General features: G+C 40.8%; 1 protein-coding gene across 1 annotated transcript in view; it reads left to right on the top strand.

Moving 5' to 3' along the window:
* The first annotated feature begins 4,771 nt into the window (after nt 1–4,771).
* CPEB4 (cytoplasmic polyadenylation element binding protein 4) overlaps nt 4,772–22,888 on the top strand; it is a 68,641-nt gene continuing 50,524 nt past the window's right edge. The window contains exon 1 of the mRNA XM_029583342.1: nt 4,772–7,032. Coding sequence (XP_029439202.1) covers nt 5,899–7,032 — 1,134 coding nt within the window. The 5' untranslated portion in view covers nt 4,772–5,898. The remainder of the gene's footprint in view (nt 7,033–22,888) is intronic.

Below are 22,888 nucleotides of genomic sequence, written 5' to 3'. Positions count from 1 at the left end.
CTTGAGCTAATTTCAAAAGCAGAACTGGACAGCCATATTTTCTCTGAGGGTTGGGTATTTGAAGTGCCATTTCAAAATCTCTCGGAAATCATTTTTCTCTAAATTTAGGCTAATGGCAGTGATCCTTGGCTTGCCTGGAGATTCCAACTATTTAAAACAAAGGGCCAAAGATGACAAATCCACGGTTGGTTTTTAAATGGTGTAGACATACAAACAGCCCAGCTCTGGGTTTCGTTTACAGAATTCTGTTTCAGTTCACACCCTCCAAATGTCTTCTGCCCTGCTTGGTTTCATCTGCCTTCCTCATCCTCCCTAAACTTGTGTTTTTGTGATGCACTAAGGTGCCCTCTGCATTACCCCAGCACTGCCTGGTGCCATTTGCTACTTGAGCTACCTAAGCTGGCAACAAAAATGCTGGAAGGTAGGCTAGCACAGGGGTTCCTTTGTCTCTGTTCTCCTGACCGCACTGTAAGCACCTGAATTTAAAGGAAAATGGAGCCCATGGAGAATTCTTCCCAAACCACTCGGCTAGGAAATAATGCACTTTTCTAGATGAGAGCCTAACTTCCTGTCAGAAAAGGCTGGCGATAGGGAGAGTCCACAATAACAGTACAGCAACGTAAACATGCAAAACTACAAGGAGAAAGCGTAACCCAGTATTAAACACTGGCAGGCAATAATCTAACGAGAACTTTTCTTGAGCATCCACAAAATGCACAGCAAAGCAGCATCTTTAGAGCTCGTCCTCAGAAGATTTTTCTTTTTTTACTTAAGCATTTACAGGGCAACTGAAACCAGTAAAACAATCTAAATGGTTACCTGAGAAAACAAGGAGATAAAAGGACAAGTTCAAGGTCACAGCAAATGCTGGTGACAGAGACTAGACTTGCATTCATGTGTTCTAACTCCCAGCCCATTACGCCCTCTCCCAAGATGAGTTTCTGACAGTACCCCATCGTTGCTAAAAATGCTGGTGGTTGTCTGCCCAGTTTGAAATCTCTGTTGGGTCCAGCTTGGCTCTGAAGTGGGCTTGAGCAGGCAGCACCAGTGCTACCATCAAAGAGCAGCAGCCGCAGTCTGGGAAGCAGCATGGGAGGTTTCCAGTCCCGCTTCCTGTTTTGCAAAAGAAAACTGAGCCACAGAGGGTTCACTGGCAGAGAGCATTCGGGTCCCTTCCCCATGCATTTTAGGCACTTCAGGATAGCCACGAGGTGAGCAGGTAGGAAAGGAGGAGGTCTCAATAAGCCTGTCTGGAAAAGGGTTTTTGTTTTCCTGCAGCAAAATCTACCTAAGCAATGGGCCAATACAGTAAAATCTGCAGGACAGCGGGCGAATGCCCACTCTCCTGTGCGCGCGATTCTCTATTCAAATGAGGCCCGGCGGTAAAAACAGGCAAAAGGAGGCGCTAGGGCCGGCAAAATTGAGCGTCCGGTTTTCGACCCGACAGCCACGGGCCGACTTCAAATTTTTTTTTTTTTTAAACTTTTGGAAACTTTCGGGACTTCTGACTTAATATCGCCATGATATTAAGTCAGAGGGTGCACAGAAAAGCAGTTTTTACTGCTTTTCTGTGCACTTTCCCGGTGCTCGAAGAAATTAGCGCCTACCTTTGGATAGGCGCTAATTTCTGAAAGCAAAATGTGCAGCTTGGCTGCACATTTTGTTTTCTGAATCGCGCGGGAATACCTAATAGGGCCATCAACATGCATTTGCATGTTGCGGGCGCTATTAGGTTTGGGGGGTTGGACGTGCGTTTTCGGCCCCTTACTGAATAAGGGGTAACGCTAGTGTGTCGAAACGCGGGTCCAATGGCGGGTTAACAGTGCGCTCCGACGGAACGCACTGTACTGTATCGGCCCGCTAGTTAGATGTAAATGTGTGCAGATAGTTTGCCTAGGTAATTTTCAAAGTGAAAGTACATGCATAATTTCACCTTCAAGTCCATGGGTAAAAGATCCCTATGGACTCCAAATAGCCCCAGCAGAGGACACCAGAGGATACCATGAGTTGTCTCTAGCCCTCAGCTGCCACAGCCCCCACACTGTTTCCAGCAGCAGAAAGCTGGAAGACTCATTTGCATACTTCTCTCAGCAGCTCCAGCAGAGGACACCATGAGCTGTCTCTAGCCCTCAGCTGCCACAGCCCCCACACTGTTTCCAGCAGCAGAAAGCTGGAAGACTCATTTGCATACTTCTCTCAGCAGCTCCAGCAGCGGACACCATGAGCTGTCTCTAGCCCTCAGCTGCCACAGCCCCCACACTGTTTCCAGCAGCAGAAAGCTGGAAGACTCATTTGCATACTTCTCTCAGCAGCTCCAGCAGAGGACACCATGAGCTGTTTAGGCTTCAGCTTCCCCAGCCCAGCTCCATCTCTTCTTTCCTTCCAGTGGCAGAGGATTGGAAGGCATATGTTAAATGTCATGTCCTATACATTTTTAACAGCAGATTTATTTGATACATTAATAGGGAATCAGTTCAAAACAAGGGTTAATATATGATTAGTTATAAATAAATTAATTGTCTCTGGAGGATCACTTACAAATATACAATAAACCAATAAATTAAAAGTACTTTACATTAGTTTGAACATCCTTATTCCCTTAGAAATTTTAAATCACTAACAACTGAAAAAAATTAAGATGCAGACTCATCCAGCAGTAAGAAGGGTGTTATGTAGTCTTTTGTACTGAATGCTACACGTACAGGCTACTACCTGGAGATAATACCCTTATTCAATAAACATACACACGGTTAATGTGACTCCAACATTGCTCTAAGCTTCAACGGTAAGAGGAAATGTGGAAAAAAGGATTTGCATTCACAAAAAAGCGGGGAGTAGCTTGCTTGTTACGGCGGTTACTACCCCAAACCAAATAAGCCTGATACTTCACTTTCAATGCATATCCAGTGTAAATCTCTGCTTCAACGGCAGGGGGGAATAAAGAAAAGATGATTTATATTCAGACAACAACCAACAAGGACTGAATTACATAGTCTGGGTAAACAAATAAGCATGGGTGTAGCTTGCTTGTTACCGTGGTTACTACCCCGAATCAATTAAGCCTGATACTTCACTTGAAATACATATGCAGCACAGTTCACTGCTTCAATGGCAGGGGGAAATGAAGAACAGTGGATTTATATTCAGACAACCAACAAGGACTGAATTGCACAGGCTGGGTAAACAAACGTGGGAGTAGCTTGCTTATTGTGGCGGTTACTACCCCTAACCAATTAGGCTTGATACTTCACTTTCAATACATATCCAGAGTAGCTCTCTGCTTCAGCGGCAGGGGGAAATGAAGAAAAGAGGATTTATATTCAGATAACAACCAACAAGGACTGAATGGCACAGGCTGGGTAAACAAATAAGCGTGGGAGTAGCTTGCTTATTGCGGCAGTTACTACCCCTAACCAATTAAGCTAGATACTTCACTTAGATGCAGTTCCAGCACTGCTCTCTACATTAATGGCGGGGGTGGAAGAGAAAGAGAACCAAAAGGTTACTAAGGGCCAAGAGTAACAGATAAGTATGAGAAAAAAAACAAGTGTGAAAGCTTGCTGGGCAGACTGGATGGTCTTGTTCTGCCGTCATTTCTATGTTTCTATGTATGATTATCTACCAGTTGATAAGAGGTTGTATGTGTGCACTCGGAGCAAAGAACTCCTAACCTTCAGAGAACAAGTCCAATATCTGGCTGGGGTTCGGGCTGGTGTGTATTGTGTGTTTCTGTGTGTTAGGATGCACTGTGGCTTGGGGGAAAGGGGCACAACCTGAGGATCAGGCTGAGCTGGAAGAGGGGCTTGTTCTGGGGGGGGGGGGGGGGGGGCCTAGGGGAGTGCAAGCTGGGCTGGAGGTTGCTGGGGATTGAGGGCAAGTGGTACTGGGGCTGGAAGGCCATAAATAGGAGCCTCTGTGTAATTTTCATAAGTGCCTGTGCTGTAGTGGGGGCTGGGAGGGTAGCCTAAGTGGGGCTGATTTATGGAGGCAGGCAACCTGGGACTGGGGGAGATAGGGAGGCTGTACTTGGGCTTGTAGCAGGAGGGCAAGCTGTGCTGCATTTGGGGAGAAGGCAATTTATAGGGGCCTCCAGGAAACTTCCATGGGTATCAGCTAGTTTCTATGATTATTAGTGATAACCCCAATGGGTTAAAGTACCCATGGAAGCTTAATTGTTTGTCCCTGAATGATCTGTTATGTACTAAATATTCTGAAAACCCAATAACATTGAAATTATTGGTTAAAACTGCCACACACTCCAGCAAAATGATAAATACAGAATGCAGGGGCTAAAAAGGCCTGAGATCACCAGAAGGCAAACTGAATGCATGCATAAAAAAATGCTCGAGATACAAGGTAAATGCATTATTGAGGCAAGTGGTAGAAGCTTGCAAAAGCTGCCCGCATTGAAAGTATGACCTGTTTGGCAGAAACTAAAAACGTTTTACATGGTCGACCTTTAACAGTGTACAGTGAGGGAAATCCTCCCCCCACACACATTATCAACTACACATCTGCCCTCTACGGCTGCAAGGCTGGGGAGGAGGCAGCACCGAGCCGAATCCCCCTTCCACGTCACACGTCTCTTCCGACCTTCGGAGGCGGAGCCAGTCTCCACGCTCGACGCTCCGACCTCGAGGGGCGGAGCCGGGAGGTGGGGGCGTTGCGGGTCGCGTGACCCGCGAGACGAAGGCGCGCACGGGGCCGGGCGCCGCTTTGCGCCGCCCTCGTAACCGGAAGTGTCTCGCGACCCAGCTGGTTGTCATTTTTCTCCGCTCGGTGCTGAGGAGAAGGACGGGGAAGGAGGAGGAGCGGCAGCAGCAGCCGCCGAAGAAGCAGGCGCAGGAGGAACGGAGACTTGTGAGAGGAGAGGGGGTGGGGGGGGAAGGGAAAACCAGCAACAATAACAACAACAACAACAACAAGAAGAAGAAACAAACAAACAAACAAAAAAAAAAAAGCCGAACTCCACAAAAATAGACTGTGCGAGTCTAAATCTCGCTCTCTTTTTACAAGGAAAGAAATTCTAGGGGATTTTTATTTCCAGCGCGGCGTCGCCGTCTCGAGGGGCGAGGGAGGCTCGAGGACTTGTTTGGCTGCGGGGATCGCCCGGGTGACGCGGATTTTCTCGCATCTTCTTGCTCTTCCTGCCCTCCTTTGGCCGGGGCTGTATGTGTCTGCCCCTGCCCCCAGCCCGCCAGCCCGGGAGCGGCTGCCTGAGGTGAAATCTTTCGCCGGGCGACCCCCCTCCCCCCGCACTCGCCCGGAGCCGAGGGGGGGGGCCGCCCGCCCGCCCGCCCGCCTCCACGTCCGCGATGAGCCGCTTTCATTCTCTGCGGGCCAAGAAAAATTGATCCCTTGTTTTGCCGGGGGGGGGAGGTCTCTCTCTGGATCGCCTGCCAGGAAAAGGAGAAGGAGAAACGAGGAGACGTCATCGTGTTTTCCCTTGCATTTGCTGGGCGAGCCGGGCTGCTGAGAAGGAGATAAAAATAACAAATAACCCAGGCTGTAATAGCCTTCGCTCTGCTGTAAAGGAGGAGCTTAGCCGCCCTCCATGACTGGGAACTTTTTAGGATTTGTGTGACGGAGGCGGCTCTGCCTCTCCTTTACCGAAGGAGGGGGGGTTTGGAGTAACGTCACCTTGTGCTAACCAAAGAAACGAAAAAAAAAAAAACCGCAAAGGAGCAAAATAAATAGTCCCTACTTGGCGTAGCTAAAAGTTTTAAGAGATTTATGCTTAGATTAATCTTTTTAGAAATCAGCAGTGCTTATTCTGGGGGAAGGTGTGATCATACTATATAAGACCATAATTGTTCAGAAGGGAGTGACACTAAGGACTAATAACAATAATTTTTTTTTCTTTGGTAAAGGAATTTTAGATAAAAGAATATATAATAAATGGGGGATTACGGGTTTGGAGTGCTAGTACAAAATAATACTGGGAATAAATCAACTTTTCCAGTTAGGTTTCATCCACACTTGCAGCCTCCACACCATCATCAGAATGCAAGCCCCAGCCCTACTGCTGCTGCTTTTATAAATAATAACACAGCTGCCAATGGCAGTAGTGCTGGATCAGCTTGGCTTTTTCCTGCTCCAGCTGCCCATAACATCCAGGATGAGATTCTGGGGTCAGAAAAATCAAAAACTCAGCAACAGCAGGAACAGCAGGAGTCTCTAGAGAAACAACAGCTTTCGCCTAGCCAAAGTCAGGAAGCAGGAATGTTGCCGGAAACTGAGAAAGCAAAGTCTGAAGAAAATCAGGGTGACAATTCCTCGGAGAACGGCAGTGGCAAGGAGAAAATAAGAATAGAATCACCAGTGTTATCTGGATTTGATTATCAAGAGGCTGCAGGGCTAGGTACTTCAAATCAACCTTTAACATCTACAGCATCCTCTCTGACTGGTTTTAGTAATTGGTCGGCAGCTATTGCTCCTTCTTCTTCAACAATAATAAATGAAGATGCAAGTTTCTTTCACCAGGGTGGAGTTCCTGCTGCTTCAGCTAATAATGGTGCTCTCCTGTTTCAAAATTTTCCACACCACGTTAGCGCTGGCTTCGGAGGTAGTTTCTCACCTCAGATTGGACCCCTTTCTCAACACCACCCTCACCATCCTCCTCATTTTCCACACCACCACAATCAACATCAACAGCAGAGGAGGTCTCCTGCAAGCCCACATCCACCCCCATTTACACACAGAAATGCAGCTTTTAATCAATTGCCTCATTTGGCGAATAATCTCAGCAAGCCGCCTTCTCCATGGAGCAGCTACCAAAGCCCCTCGCCGACACCGTCTTCCTCCTGGAGCCCTGGCGGCGGTGGATACGGAGGATGGGGAGGGTCCCAAGGTCGTGACCATCGTAGAGGACTCAATGGAGGAATAACACCCCTGAACTCCATCTCGCCCCTGAAGAAGAATTTTGCAAATAATCATATCCAGCTTCAGAAGTATACCCGGCCCAGCTCGGCCTTTGCACCAAAATCGTGGATGGATGACAGTTTAAACAGAGCTGACATTTTTCCTTTTCAGGTGAGAGTCAAGCATTCTATAAATATATTTTTTCCTTGTCATAACAAAAAGGCCCCTTAAGTTAGAATTTATTGTAAGGTAAATAAAATTAGTCCTTCAATTTGGCCTTCAATAACAGTTTGTCAAGATACAATGGCTGCTGTTAGGGCATATATATATATATATATATATATATATATGGTTTACTTGCCCATAGTGTCTTTCAGTCTGTTTTAGGGCGTAGAAGGTGCTGGAGGTGGAAGGGTTACAGTTACTGTGCGACAAACTATAAATTATGTGTCATTGTTTCTAATTTGTACCAAAAGGAATATTAAAATGCTGCTAAATTTAGTCGCTGGCTGCGGCATACAAATGTGGCCTGCTTAGAGTAGGATGCAGTTCTCCCTGACATCCTCAATTAGCATGACGCAGAGATATGTAAACGGTATTTTTGCTTAATAAATGCTGCTCCAAATATGTGGCTAATCAGGGAGTAACTTGCACCGTGACTGACGATTATGACTGACGATTGTGCCTGCTTACCTATCCCTCCCTCACTGTATGGTTGGGGCTTATTACCAGTTAGCTTAAAAAGCGTAATAGAATGGGCCAGAAATGTGCTTTGGACGTTTTCACATGAGAAAGTGAGAGATAGTCAGACATTTACACTGCATTTCGGTCTTGATGTGAACAGAAGGGGAGATCCAATTCAGATAAGAATAGAAAGATGAGATGAGAAAAACATGGATCTCGTTACCTTAAACTAAACATGGTTTTCCATGATTCTTTTATTGACCTTTTATTATTGCAGGTTGGATGATTTGTTTCCCCATATTAAATTATTCATTTTCCATTTGATTTATTGTTGGCATATATTCTCTCCTGATGAGAAAATAGCTCTTATTTGCATCAGTTTTTTTTTTTTTTTTCATAGCGTGCAGAGTGGATCTGATATAAGAGCTAATGTATTGGGAAAAATATTTTGGTGCAAATAAAATACCTCTTAACTACCTTGGTTTATAATAAATATGTTGTTCTTTGCAAAATAGATGTTGAGATAGAGGAACTTCCTTCTTTCATTATATATTTTTATATTACATATGGAAATTTAAAAAAATGAAAGTATGTAATTGAAAAGAGGGAGAAATGGAGCAGTATTTAGCTTCCAATTTAATTCGCTCTGTAGCCTGACATAAATATTGTCTAAAGTAGCAGAATGGGACCAACTGTGTGAGCGCATCTACATTTTCAAGGTCCAAATGCATCAGCTGTGATGGACATGTTTGCCTAAGCAAATTAAAAAATTCATTAATAAAGCCTAAACAGTCATGTTCTCAAATAGTGCTTTGGTTTATGCTCAGACTCCCTGAATTTGGTTGACATGTTTGTACATAGTGTGTTGCCATTTGTTGACATAGAAACAACAGGGCACACAGTCAGATGGAGCTATACATGTCAAGACCGAGTTTAAGGCTTCCTGATGCCAAAAAGGGGAAAAAAAAAAAAGAGCTGTTGTAGTGTGTACTGTACGCCTTTCAGTACAGTTTGTATTTTGTACAGAGGGAGAAAAGGGGAATGGGATCGGGTGCTGCTTGCTAACTGAACTGTCTGTGGCACAGGACATTTGACTATGAGACTGGAAATGGATCCTATTCACATAAAGGTGCATTTTAAAAGCCCCTTGCGCATGCCAGGACCAGGAGAATTGCGCCCACGTCGGGCCGACGTGTGCCAAGCAAATTTTAAAAGACGCTCGCCTGTGCGCGTACTTGCCGCTAAGCGTGCAAACACGGGTTCCCCGAAAAAGGGGCGTGGTCTGGGGGCAGGGCATGGATGTTCCTGTATTCCACAATGAAACTAGCGCGAAGATGCGCGCACACAAGTGCACGCCAGGGTCCCCTGCCATGTAACTTTGCTTCTGCTATGGATAAGGCAGAAAATAAAAGAAAGTAGTGGGGTTTTAAAGGTTGGGGTTTACAGGGTAAAAGGGAGGCTATTAAACTAGGGGGGTTTGAACTGGGAAAACTAGTAATTGCGTTGGTGCATGTGTCTACTAAAATCCCCTCATACAGTAGAAGCGGCATTTGCACGCATAGGCACGCGCCTAATTAAAATTGCAAGCGTGTGTGTGCGGCCTATTTTATACCATGCGCACATATACACGCATCTGTTATAAAATGGCCACATCCCTGGGCGAGAGCCAGCAAATGCATGGACATGTGCGCCCGTGTGGCTGTTTAAAAGTTACCATCAGGGGGGTAATTTTCAAAATGATTTATGCACGTAAAAGTAGCATATATCATAGCAAAACGTGTAAAACCTATTGACAGTTGAACAGCGTATATTGTACCAAGTTTCCAAAGCCCATTTATACACACACAACCCAATTTTAAGGGTGTAAATCCTTTTGAAATTACCCCCTAAGGTATTCGCCAGTCACAAAATGGCAAATAAATTGACTTCATGCCATATTCAGTATAGGCTGAGGCCATGAGAATATATATTTTTTTTCTCTGTTGCTAAAATATTTTTGCTGTTAATATTTTTATTCATCAGCTGGTTGTATACCTGGTGAGCATAGGAAAGTGTTATGCAGCTGCAGTATTTGTTTGAATAACAAAGTGTATATGTTTTAATAATACAGTCTTATGTGTACAGGCAGAGACTTCATTCTCTCATTCTCAGAGAAGTGAAGGCATTCATGGTTGGAATTTCTTTGGATCTTTGTTCAGTTAATCAGAAGCTGCATTACCTTGCTGCTTACCCATTAGGCCATTAACGGTAAACTGGTGGTACACATAACTGCCATAGTGATCAACCCAAGTTGCCCCTTCTTCTAAATACTTTCTAGGTAAATCTCCTAATATTTAATCATTACAGAACTAGATTGTAAAGAAGACAAAATTGCCTTTGAAATTGTTACCTTTTTCTGTATATAGTTTTGATGTAACTCCTCTCTCCTTTTTCCCGCCTCGTTTTAATGTTGTGTAAACCGATGTGATGTGCAAACGAACTTCGGTATTAAAAAAACAGCTTTAAATAAATAAAATGATTACTAATCAATATTTACACTTTTCTCTTATTCCGTTAGGGCCTGATGAAAAGGGTTTTCCAGTTTTGTGTCTGTGGGGAAAATACTTTGCATGTAAGGCCCTTAGTAAGAGCTTTTTCCCCAACTAAGAAATGTACATTGAGCCTTAAGCAGACAAAAAAAAAAAACAATTGGAGCTGAAGTTTCCCATGTTGCCTGGAGAAAATGTTTCTGAACGTGTTCTGTGTCCGAGTGCAGTAATCTGTAGGAATCGTTGTACTTCTGGAAGGTGTGTGGGAAAAGCCGTATTTTGTTTTTCCACAGTCACGTACGCACCTTCTCAAAGGGGTTGTGCACAGAAAATTAGGATATGCGCGTGTAAGTATTCTGGATTCGCCTACATGCTATTTTCTAAATTTTGAAAATATTTGCATGTTTAGTTTCATGTGCACGTTTACCTGTGCCAGAGGAGAGCTGTTCCAGGGCACGGCCAAGAGGTGCATGAGAGAGTTGCTATTTTATAAGAGATTTATGCAAATACATTGGGCAGTTTTACACCTGCTAAAACTGTAGTGCAACTGATATCACTCGTCTGCTATTTTTGGGTGGGAGGTATGGGTGAACTGGAATGGACTGGGTGAGCTGGCAGAGGTATCGGCTAGCTGGTGATTTCAAGTATGGGCACAAGGAAGTGATGGGAATTATAGAGCTAAATTACTTGGACGCATGGGCACATTGGATGGGCCATACGCTCTCTTTCTGCCATCATGTTTCTATATTTTAAAAGATACCTGCTTCCTCGTATAAATCAGAGATTTATGCATACATGACATATTTTTTTCGTGCATTAAATATACGCACACATCTTTATAAAAAGGGTAGAGAAAGGCAACATTTTATAAAACTGTTCAGCGCCTTGCTCCACAGTTTATAAAATACTAGGATTTATCTCTGCAAGTCCACATACATGTGCAGATCTAGTAACACGAATAGATTTGAAAGTTATCCTCATTTGTAAACAAGACCTGTAGGAAATGATTCCTGTTGTGATTCTTTCCTTTTTGTTACTATTTCTTTACAAAGGAGAGAAACTGGCTTGACAAGTGCTCATGTTATATTTAGAAGCAGAATAAATAGTTGCAAAATAGTCATTTCATCAGCACCACAGAAGTTTGCAACATTTTTCCAATTCTTTTCCAGATGAAGTAGATGCATGTTTGTATAATGGAGCTTGGTTAACCTCTTTACATTCTAGGGTCATCTGTTGTCCTGTATGAACTGAATTTTGATAGTTCTAAATTTGATGTGCTCTGCCAGCATTAGTTTGTTGGATATTGTGGTGCTTTCTCTCTTTAAAAAAAAAAAAAAAAAGAAAAGGTGCTGGTACTCACATGCAGGACATATGCCTTTTTTTTTTTTTTTTTTTGGAAGGACCACAGGGCAAATCAAGCAGGTGAAGGAAAAAGGGCCAGTACTCAGTACTGACAGGTACTCCCTGCAAAAAAGCTGTGGGACAGTGTAACAATTGATCACGTTTGTGCATAATTCAGAATTGAGTAACATACACATCAGTTTAGAAAAGTTGAAAAAATGTTTCATTCACCTTCTTTTGATGGCTTAGTGGCTAAATGTAGTTTTGTACAAAACATAGTTTATTAAGCTGAAAGAAAATAAAAAAGGTACTAAGAGAATCCACAAATTCAAATAAACAAATCAACAAAAAAAGGATCATGGAAGGCAATACTTCTATGCAAGTAGTAACTTAACATTGGATCCTCCTCGTATAGTATTTCTCAGTCAGCTTTCAAATGCTGAAATAGCAGTGAGAAATCCCATTTTGCCATATCGGCTTTTGACCTGCAATGTTGGGTACAGAGGCATTTTAGGGTCTTTTAGATGGTCTATCCATCCTCTACCCATGCAAGAAGCTGTGCAGTCACCCTGATGCCTACACTGCCCACAGATCAAGTTCTCCAAGTCACATCTTCTTGCGTATAGTAAATGAACACATCCTTATTAATGTTTATCCGTTCATGAAATGCACATTTTCAGTTTTCACTTTGTGTATTGCTCTTTAATATTATATTGCAATATGTGGGTCTGCACTCTGTGAAATTCATGTTAATGTCATTCTCTCTGTAATGTATTGCTTGGGAATAATAATTTATTGATATTGTGATACTCTTATTTATATTAGAACTTAATATCTATTATTAAACTACTCCTTCGAGAGGATTGTTGACTTCCATGGTTCTTTTTTAATTGAGTTATAAGCTGCCACTATTTCTTTATTCTTTATTTTACTTACACATTTAGTTTTCATAAAGAAAAGGACTTGTGAAATATCGAAGTGGACTTATTTATTTCAATGGCAATTTATAAATTACATAGTCCTGATGCAGCATTGCAAAACAATTACAATAATCAGCACTTGTGAAGAAAAGAGACCTACTGCGTTTAGTTCCTCTCTATATGTTACCAAACTCCGGTTTTGGGGAGATCGGTATTTGGCCACTGAACTTTATACAAACAAAATTTGACCTATGGATCTTGAGAGCATCTAAACTGGGGACTGTATGTTCTTCAGCTGACTCCTATGCGCATATAAGACTGTGGTGTTGAAACAGAGAGTTTAGTTTTACCAAGTGAATGTTTATTAAGGACATTTTGATTAAATTTGATAAAATTAACATTTGATAAGACTGGAAGAAAATTTTAAAGGTTTTGGTAAATGGGGAAATAGTGTTTGAATGTGGTATAAAATAGCTTTGCCTGTTAGATATTGAAAAACATTTTTTTGTGAGGTTTGATAATTTGTTGTTTCATTTGAATTGCGTCACGGCTATGTTTGTGTTTGGTAGCCTTTGCTATGTATACAAAATCTTTCACCTCTGCATTGTTGCTGACATGGTGGGATAGTGATTGCTCCATAATTAAACTTCAATGCAGTACTATCCTTGCAGGGATTTTTTTGTTTATTTGATCTTAATATTCAGCTTAATTCACTATAACATCACTTAGTGATTTACAAGAGAAAAATAAAATCCTACAATATAAATAAAAATGTATACATCACATTCAAATTATGTATCAAAATATGCCCTAAGTAAGTTTATTTAAAATATATTTATTTTCCTCCTAAAATAAGCCAGGTCTACTTTGCAGAGTACAATAACGGTAAAATAACACAAAATATAAATACAACAATATTAAAATAACTGCTAACAGTCATACAATTTTAACATTAAAATATAAAATAGTAGCATATAGTGCATCTAATTAAGAAATTCCAAGTCTGTTTGTTAAAAAAAAAACCAAACAAAAAAACCTGGACTAAATGAGCTTTAACCTGCTTTCAAAAAGTACCGATATCAATCTGTTGTATAAATTCCAGAAGACCATTCCATAAACAGGACCAGTAATTGTGTGACCCATTCTCAGGCTCTTCAAAGTTGAATGTGTCTTTTAGATGGAGCATTTAGTAACTGCTTATCCATAGACCTTAAGCAATGCGAAGGAGCATAAGATGTAAGCAAATTAGTCATATGTGAAGGACCCAACCCCTTTCTAATCTTGAAAATCAGTAGCAGAACCTTAAATTGTACCCTCTGCACCATGAGGAGCCAGTATAAATGGGGTAGTTCCCCCAGAGATGAGGAGAGCCGTAAAGTGCAGTACCTGAAGAGCTTTAAGATGGGAGGAAGGCAATCCTAAATAGAGAGATTTGCATGAACCAAATCCAAACCGAACCTTTCCATCTCCTGAATAATCAAACCCTGAAATAGTAAATAACATACATATAACAGAACACTATCTAACGTTCTCCATTATACCTGTCAGAATGCCACAGAAACGTACCCATGATTATAAATCCCCTAAAACACTTGATGCAAGGAAACATTGAAGATTGACTGCTTCATGCAATCCCTAATTAGTGAAAATATTGCATGAATTGCTAGGAATTTATATATATATATTTTTAGAATCTTAAATGACGTGGTTCCAATCTAATTTCTAATGACGTTTCATTCCAAAGAGTAGGTGCAAAAAGACTGAGAGCTGTTTTCCTTGTCTCCATCATTTTGCCCTTCTGGAATGCCGGGGTAGCCAATAATGGTTGCTGAGAGGTTCTCCAAGTACTTGAAGGGGAGTAGCCGGTCATTGTTGAGGGCACATAGTCATGGACAAGATTTTAAAGTGAATTCTACTGCCCACCAGAAGCCATTGCAGCTGTTCCAGAACTGATATAATGTAGTCCTTAAATTTTCCACCTGCCAATAATCTGCCGTGTTTTGGAGGAGCTGCAATCGGCAAGTGCTTCTTTGGTAACCTATAGCACAATTTACAATAATCAAGCTGGCTTGTAATCAGTGCATGGGTAATTGTGGCAAGATCACTTTTCTCCAAAAATGGATGGAAGCACACAAACGCAAGTCTGTTTCAAAAGATAAAGAGGAATCAATCAAGACTCGCTTAATTATTGAATCGCATCTTTTAAATCTAGTTAGATTCCTAAAATTGATGGAAGGACAATCTGGGATCTGTGATGTTTGCTAATCCAGTCCCCAATGTAATAAATGTGAGTGGAAAAAAAAAAAATTGTACTTCTGATGTTACTACATCGGGAGATGAAAAAAAGTGCACTACTTCAGAAACGTACAGACAGACATAGCATGCATAAAACATGTTTTATGTGTACAAATTATATTTAAGTACAGGATCCCTGCACCACTAACTCCAGGTTCAGCCCCATAGATTAATACTAGTCCCAGAAACTTTACTCCTCCTACTGCGATAAGAAAAGATGAGTTAAGACTGTGCATCTCTCTGCATTGGGGAACAATAGCGATAATTTGTGTACCCACTTTTACTTGACTTTGTGTGTACATTTTTTGTGGGCTAAATTCCCTGTTAACTTGGTAGTAAGGTTGTGCCTATCGTATTACATGGGGGGCCTCTGAGAATTTAGAATTTTCCTGGATATAGCTTTAGCTTATATAATGCAAGGCGGCCTGCTACTTTAGTCAAGCATGCATTTACATTTTCTACTGCTCTTCTTTGATCTCCCTCAGCGGAGACACATAGTTGCGTATCGTCTGCACAGATGAAACCTTCCATTCCGAAGCTTATAATTAAGTGTGTTAAAGGTAAACATTTAAAAAGTATTGGGGACAAGCACTGTGATACCAGAATGCATGGTCAGTGGTGTCAAACATAGCCAACAGATCAAGAAGCGCCAGGGGCAGATCTGCCTGCATCCTGCCACCAATAACCAATGCTGTCTCAATTGCATCCACTTTTGAAAAGCGTGAAGATTGGCGCCATTTTTTCACTTAGCTTCTCTAAAAAGGGAAAGGAGGCAGACGTTCTGTAAGACAGTAATATGAGCACCTTTTGTTTTAAATCACTGGTCTCACCAAGGCCTCCTTATAAGGCTCAAGGTGAAACCCCCAAACTGAGATTGGAGTTAATAATAAGAACTAACCAGAGTAAAGGTTCCCATTTAACCTCTTTCCCAATAGGACTCAGGCCACAGAAGGAAGTTTTTAAGCTTGTGGCGAATCCTCACCAGTGTGACTGGAGTGATTTCTCTCATTTGCTCTGTGCTCTAGGTCACTTTCCCAGATAATGGACACAACTGGGTCAGCTAAAACAACGACTCCATGATTTCTTGCCTTCTTTCTGGAATGGCACTCTCTCTCTCTTTCTTGTGTCCATTCACCAAAGTCCTATTTATTTCCGCTGGTGAGCATATTTCAGCACTAATGAGTTGGCCTCACTCACTTCTGTTTCTCTAATATAAAAAAATTGTTCCTTGCTAAGCGTGTTTTCTCTATTTCAAGATCCTATCCTTAGAGATGTGAGGTACTTTGCAGAATTGCTACAGCAAAAGGCACTCCTAAGTGTAACAGCTGTGATCATCAGCAAGATTGAGTATCTTAACATTTACACCATGTGTTCACCCCCTCCCCCAAAGAAGTGCATAGAGATATATTAATAGCACACAAGTGAAAAGCCATCCCCTGGCTCTGTGCTTAGTGCAGTGTGCTGCTACTGAAGAGACCTATGTTTGGGGCTGGAAGTGCCACGGATGTGACGCTCTTGGACTCCAGGGAGGGTCGCAGCATGGATGGAAGGACAATCTGCACCTCCTAGCAGCTGCTTGTGGAGTCCCAGAGAAGTGAAATTAATTGCCACAGGATGAATGCTGATTTGGTGCACTGGGGTGAAGCTGAGCATTGACTTATAATGATATGATCTAGAGAGAATGCATTTACTGATATATTTTAAAAGGCAAAAATCCCTCGTTTACTTAAGATCCATATATCTATACACACACACACACACACACACACACCTCAGAAGTTCATAACTGCTTCAGCTCTTAAATCAGCCACCGACATTTGCAGGTAGTCAGACTTTAAACATTTCTGGAACTTTCTTTGTTCTTGCTATCTATCGGAGCTCCTGGTTACTTTTCTGGGGTTTCTTTCCCCTCCTTTACAGTGAAATAATCTAGAAATATGAAATTAACTAACTGATTATAGAGTTTTGTTAGAAGCCATATTTTTTAGGAAGGTGGAAGAGATGAGATGCATTCTTATTACAGAAAATAAAACTAAGTTAAGTTGGTGTTTGCATTGGGAGTTTAGAGAAGTGAGATGAGGATTTATACTTGGAGCATTATTACTATGTATTTCATTCGTTTTTTTAATGTAGGGCAAGGGAATGTCTTAAAATACCACTGAGATTGGTTTGCTTTACCTTGTTCTGCTGCTTCCTTTTCCTTATCATTGAAACTCTGGAAGAAGGTCAGAGTCGGGCAATAAGCTGCGTAATCCTTTCAGAGAAAAAAATGGTAGTTCAAAATTGTATTTAAATAGTGTTAACCGGATAGGGATTTGGAAAATGTCCCCATCTGTAAGAGTAACAGATTGTTTATCATTATTACCACCTACAGTACAACACTATAAATTTAAGAATATGTAATATAGTGACATGAACCTTGAAAAGATGCTGTATCTAGTATTTTATTGGAAAAAGTGAAGATTTTTAGGTAACTGTGCATTTAGAACATAAGAAATGCCATACTGGGTCAGACCAAGGGTCCATCAAGCCCACAGCCTGTTTCCAACAGTGGCCAATCCAGGCCATAAGAACCTGGCAAGTACCCAAACATTAGACAGATCACAAGCTACTATTACTTATTAATTAGTCATAGCAGTAATTTTAGGAACTTATCCAAACCTTTTTTAAACCCAGTTACACTAACTATCATAACCACATCCTCTGGCAATGAATTCCAGAGCTTAACTATGTGCTGAGTGAAAAAGAATGTACTTCGATTTGTTTTAAATGAGCTACTTGCTAACTTCATGGAGTGCCCCCTGTTCCTTCGATTATCTGAGAGAGTAAATAACAGATTTACATTAACCTGTTCAAGTCCTTTCATGATTTTGTAGATCTCTATCATATTCCCGCCCCCCCCCCCCCCCCAAGTCATCTCTTCTCCAAACGGAACAGCCCTAACTTCTTTAGCCTTTCTTCATAGGGCAGCTGTTCCATGCCCCTTATCATTTTGGTCACCCTTCTCCTCACTTTCTCCAGTGCAGAGAAGCGGTGACCAGAATTGCACAAGAATTCAAGGTGCACTCTCACCGTGGAGCAATACAGAGGCATTATGACAGCCTCTGTTTTATTCTCCATTCCTTTCTTAATCATTTCTAACATTCTGTTGGTGTTTTTGATTGCCACAGCACACTGGGCTGACTATTTCAATGTACTATCCATTATGATGTATGTGTTATCCACTTGGATGGGGAATTAGCATGGCAAGCTTGATATAAGCAGAAGAGAAGAATTTTAAAATAAATAAGATGGATCCCATTACCGTTTATCTTTTCATAGGCACGAAGATGTTACTTTTATGTTAGAGTAGACTAATGGTTCTTAAACTTGTTTTCAACTTCTCCAAGAAGTTTATTTCTTTCAGGAACACTATCTGTAATAATTATATATGTTCCCTATGATGATCTCATGAGGAATCCTCAATATCTGTGGAATGAAATTAATTGAGACAGTCTGCTCCTTAATTGGAACAGATTGGGAGGGAACTGGGGGAGGCCCGATTGCATCGCTATGCGTAGGTTATAAAATCCTCCCCCTCCCCCCTCGCACACGTGTGCGTAGCCATCGGATTTTATAACATGCGCGCATGTGCGAGCAGACTTCTTAAAATCAACCCCCTAATGCGTATGTATGCTCCTAATTTTAAGTGACTGAGCAAACTGGTGGACTATCTCTAGGTCGTCCAGACCCTTCTGGTTCTTCAGCTTGCACTCCTTCTTTTAGGCCCAAAATGAGTTTTCTTCTGACTAACACCTGATCAAGAACAGAATAAGCATGGTAACAGCCCGGTGCATGCCATGAGCATGGAATTTAAAATACATATTTGTGTGTGTGTAAATGTTGGCCTAACCCCTGACTCGCCCTAACTCTGCCCCTTTTTCCTGCCCGATAGGTTGCTTGCACACGTGCATATCATCTTTATTTTATGAAATATACTGGTTTTTTTAAGTTCCTTAAAGTCCTTTACTTTGCATTATTTATTTGTGATTTTATGTATGTTACTTTGTAAGCCGTTTTGATTATTTAGTATAAAAAATGGTATATAAAATATATTTTAAATAAATGTGCATAATTGGGCCTTTTAAAATGAGTTGTTTGTGCTTGCCCCAGATACTCACATATGCGGGCCTTTTAACGCCTGTAGTGAATTTAGGTGGATCTGTTTATTTATTTTTTTAAAAGTCTAACAGCATCTTTCAGACTCACCATTTGATGGGGAAGTCTTTGGAATAAATAAAAATAGTTTAGATATATTTTTTAGAACCAAGGTAGTACCATTTCATACCATAACTATATCATTTGATGTTATGTTTTGTAATACGGCATTGTAATCCAGAAAATGTCAGTATTGAAGAGAGCATGTAGGCTTTCCAAATCTGTCCTGGTGATTCCATAGTCAGTCAAGTTTTCAGGGTATCCGCAATGAAAATGCATGAGATAAATTTGCATATTTTGGGTCTCCAAAATTCTGGGGAGGTATAGAGAGTAGTGAAGCAGAGGTTTGGGGGGTGTTCCCCCATGTGGGAGAAATAGACGGTGTGCTCAAAACCTTTATAAACTCCTGCCTCTATCTTAGGTTTGATTTTTTGAGTTAAAAGCTTGAGTTAATTTGTTAATGGGCAGCAGATCCTATGCTGTATTACTTTATTTTCTGGCTTAGGCCTCTGGGGTCTTTCTACATAGACACTTGGGACAAGAAAGGAGTCAGAATGCCCTCTCCCTGTAGTGTTTTGTCCATGTTTTTTGGTAGAGGAGGAACTTCTTTCCACTCTTCCTGCCTGTTTTTGAGTTGCCCTGTTGAGTAAGGTTTTTCCTCTTTGTGTTACTGAGTACCCTAGGGCCCATGGGCTCAGCTATTGCTGGTTTGAGGAGCAGTGCCTTTCCCTTGGAAAGGACTGGAGGAGAAGAAGAAGAGGTGTCAAGAAGGAAGAATGGACTCGTATCAGTTTCCAAGAAGAGGAAGTTGAGGTGTGGTGGAAGAAACTGTATGGACTCAGGGATAAACATTGGAGAAGAGAGGTATGTTAAAATGCCCAAAGTGGAGCATGAAGATTAGTGAGGACTATGGGAATGGTGTGAGAGCTGGGACTTAATGGTTTTGAGACGTAAATTCCCTTCCTATGGTAGGATCTGGAGAGTAAAGTACTAAGGGAGAAGTAAAGAGTCAAATCACTCAAGGAACTGGCCAAAGAAATTGGAGATTGGGTTGATGAGAAAAATTATGGTCACAAATGTATTAAGTTTCATTTGTAAAGAGTAATTGGCCAGTTTCAAATTTGAGATAAAAACTACCAATTCACTTTTACAACCTATCAGTAAAATTGAGCTGGAAACCCACCCTGTCTTCAGCATGAGGTCATCAGTACTGTTTACAAGGTACGGAACAAGTTTTGGGAGTGGACAACACAAAGGACCTTGAAGCTGATTCCCCCCCCTAGACTCTCAGAAAGGTTTGGTGTGGCGAGAATTGTGCAGTTAGGGTCTTCAGTTTGAGATGTGAGCCCTTGGGTACCACAATAGGGATTTCCAGTCCAGGGATTCCAAAGATTTTTATCTCATGCACATTCATTGTGGATATTCTGAAAACCTGACTGCATATGGGGATCAGCACAGCAGATTTGGGAGCTATGATTGAGAGGCAAGCACAGAAAAACAGAAGCAGAATGAAGTTTTGGTGTTGCTAGAGCTGTTCATTTTCTGAGTAGCGGCATGGGGCTGTTCTTATTGCACAATCCTTTCCTAGTGTGTCGTTTCAAAATATAATATTTAAAAACGTTGCAAACTTTAAAACCACACCTTGTAAGCATCATGTTTCAGAAGAGGAACTTGAAGGTTGAGCTTTTATAACGCAAGCCCAGTATCTGGGAGTATCTAGCATCCGTAATTGACCTGACATTCAAAGGGATGGTTGATTCTCCACTTTAAATATTGAAAACAATAGAATCAAAGAATATTAGAATATAGGCCAACGCCTACTGCACTAATATTATACTGCTTAATCATTTCTAATGCATTATTTAAACTGTTGATGTTATTTTTTGTGGGTTTGATACATCACTCATTAAAGAATCTTATAAAATATGGTACAGCCTATACAGTGAACAAACTATTCCACCCTGTAATAGAGATATTTAGGTTCTATGCCATTTGACTTCGCTTTACATTGAGAGGACATATATGTTCACGCTTTCATTTTTAAATAGTTATGTAAGGATATGTTCCTGCTCCTGTTAAAATATACTTTAAAAACGAATTCCTCAGATTGTTACTGTACATATGCCAAGATACCTAGCTGTACTGTATGCATTTTTCTTTTTAGTTTGAAATTATGGGAGGTTTCTTTGAAGAGTGTGACAAATTTTAGTTCATTTGCTTGTGAAGTTCATTGGTATAATGTTAGCTTTTGAAGGAATAAAAACAGATACTATATTTTAAAATTGTGCTAATCAAAATTTAGCACTCAAGCAATCAGCAAAAATAATACAGTATTCTGATACTTGTGTTATAATTGCACTAGTTTTAAATGTTTTTATATTTTTTTCTTTTGCTACATTGAAATTTTTTCACAGTGATTGTGTATTTTGCTGCACTGAATTTTTTTTTTTTCTAGGTGTGAGAAGAAAAAAACAAATATCCTGATAGTTTTGTTTCTCTCTGGATTGAGTCATTCAGTCCATGGTTCAGAGCTCAGAACATTTTACCTAATATACGTAACAGTATAATACTAAGCAACTCCCTGTTGCACTTTACCAGATGCTGTAAGTTAATGCATAATTTTATAGATCGGATTAAACCAGCGATCCCTACTTTTATCTACAGACTGCATAGAAGGAAGTATACTGCCCTTTTTTATTTATTTTTTAACAATCATTGAGTCGCTACACAAGATTAATTATGATTGCTGTAGTTGTTCTCAATAGGTGCACCACTGCTGCAGTAAGTCACTGTCAGTTGGCCATTGCACCTTAGTTTTTTGTAAATACATTTGTCTGGGGTAATTATGATTATTTAAGGTATCTAATTGCATCTAGAGAGTGTCCTATCTAATGCAGGGTCTTTTTAGGGGGTAATTTTCAAAAGCATTTATGTATGTAAAATAGCTTTCTGAAAATTACCCAATGGTTGTACGCAGAATGGATTTCGTTTTTTACTTTTACATTCCCTGCAGAGAGGCATTCCTGGAGGTGGGACAGGGAAATAATTTATGTGCATGCAGGAGTAAATGTACGTGCTTATACTGTGCTAAGATAGGAGCAGTCCTGTTCATTTTCAAAGTGAACTAAGGCGTGTAAATCCTTTTAAAAATTAGAGCTGTTATAAAATTACCCTCTGTATGAATGAGGCCTGAATTCAGTAATATTTACTGTTACATCTCTGACCATGATCTTGTGCCCTTCTTCTAGAGTAAGTGTTTATGCATACTATCATAGCAAGGTGTCAGATATACCAGTCTGAACTTTGCTAAAGCAGTACTCTGTTTATATAAACCTATAAAATATCTTGCTGTTCGTATTAAATGACTACAGCAAGACAATCCACTCGATTTTATTTTTTTTTTTAAAGCTGATAAATATTTGGATAAGGAAGTCATGGGGTAGGGAGTGATATTCTGTTGTGGCTTAGTGATTAGTTAAAAGATAGGAAATGGAGATCTGCCCTGGGACTGGTGCTGTTTTAACATATTCATAAATGATCTAGAAAAGGGGGCAACAGTGACGCGATCAAATTTTACTGATGACACTAAATTAATCAAAGTTGTTAAGACATAAGAAAACTCTGAGGAACTACTGAAGGATTTTGGGAGACCTGGGGGACTAGGCATCTAAATGGCAGATAAAATTTTATGTGGACAAGTGCAAAGGCTTGCACATAGGAGAAAAAAATCCAAACTACATGTATAAAATGCTGAGTTCCATGCTAGGAGTTACCACCCAGGAAAGGATTTTGTTGTTAGTATGGACAATACATTGAGATCCCCAGCAGTCAAAAAACCAAATTGAATGTTAGGAGTAAGCTGGAAGGGAATGGGGAATAAAACAGAGAATATCATAATGCCTCTTTATCGGTCTATGGTGTTGACTGCACCTTGATTATTGTGTGCAATTCTGATCGCCTCTGCCATCTCGAAAAAGATCAGGCAGAACTAGGGAAGGTGCTGAGAAGGGCAACAAAAATGATAAAGGGGATGGAACTGTTCTTTTTATGATGAGAAATAGG

The sequence above is a fragment of the Rhinatrema bivittatum genome, chromosome 18 (genome assembly GCF_901001135.1).
Source record: "Rhinatrema bivittatum chromosome 18, aRhiBiv1.1, whole genome shotgun sequence".
Taxonomy (NCBI): Eukaryota; Metazoa; Chordata; class Amphibia; order Gymnophiona; family Rhinatrematidae; genus Rhinatrema; species Rhinatrema bivittatum.
Note: the sequence above shows the minus strand (reverse complement) of the source record. Positions and strands in the feature narration are given on the sequence as shown.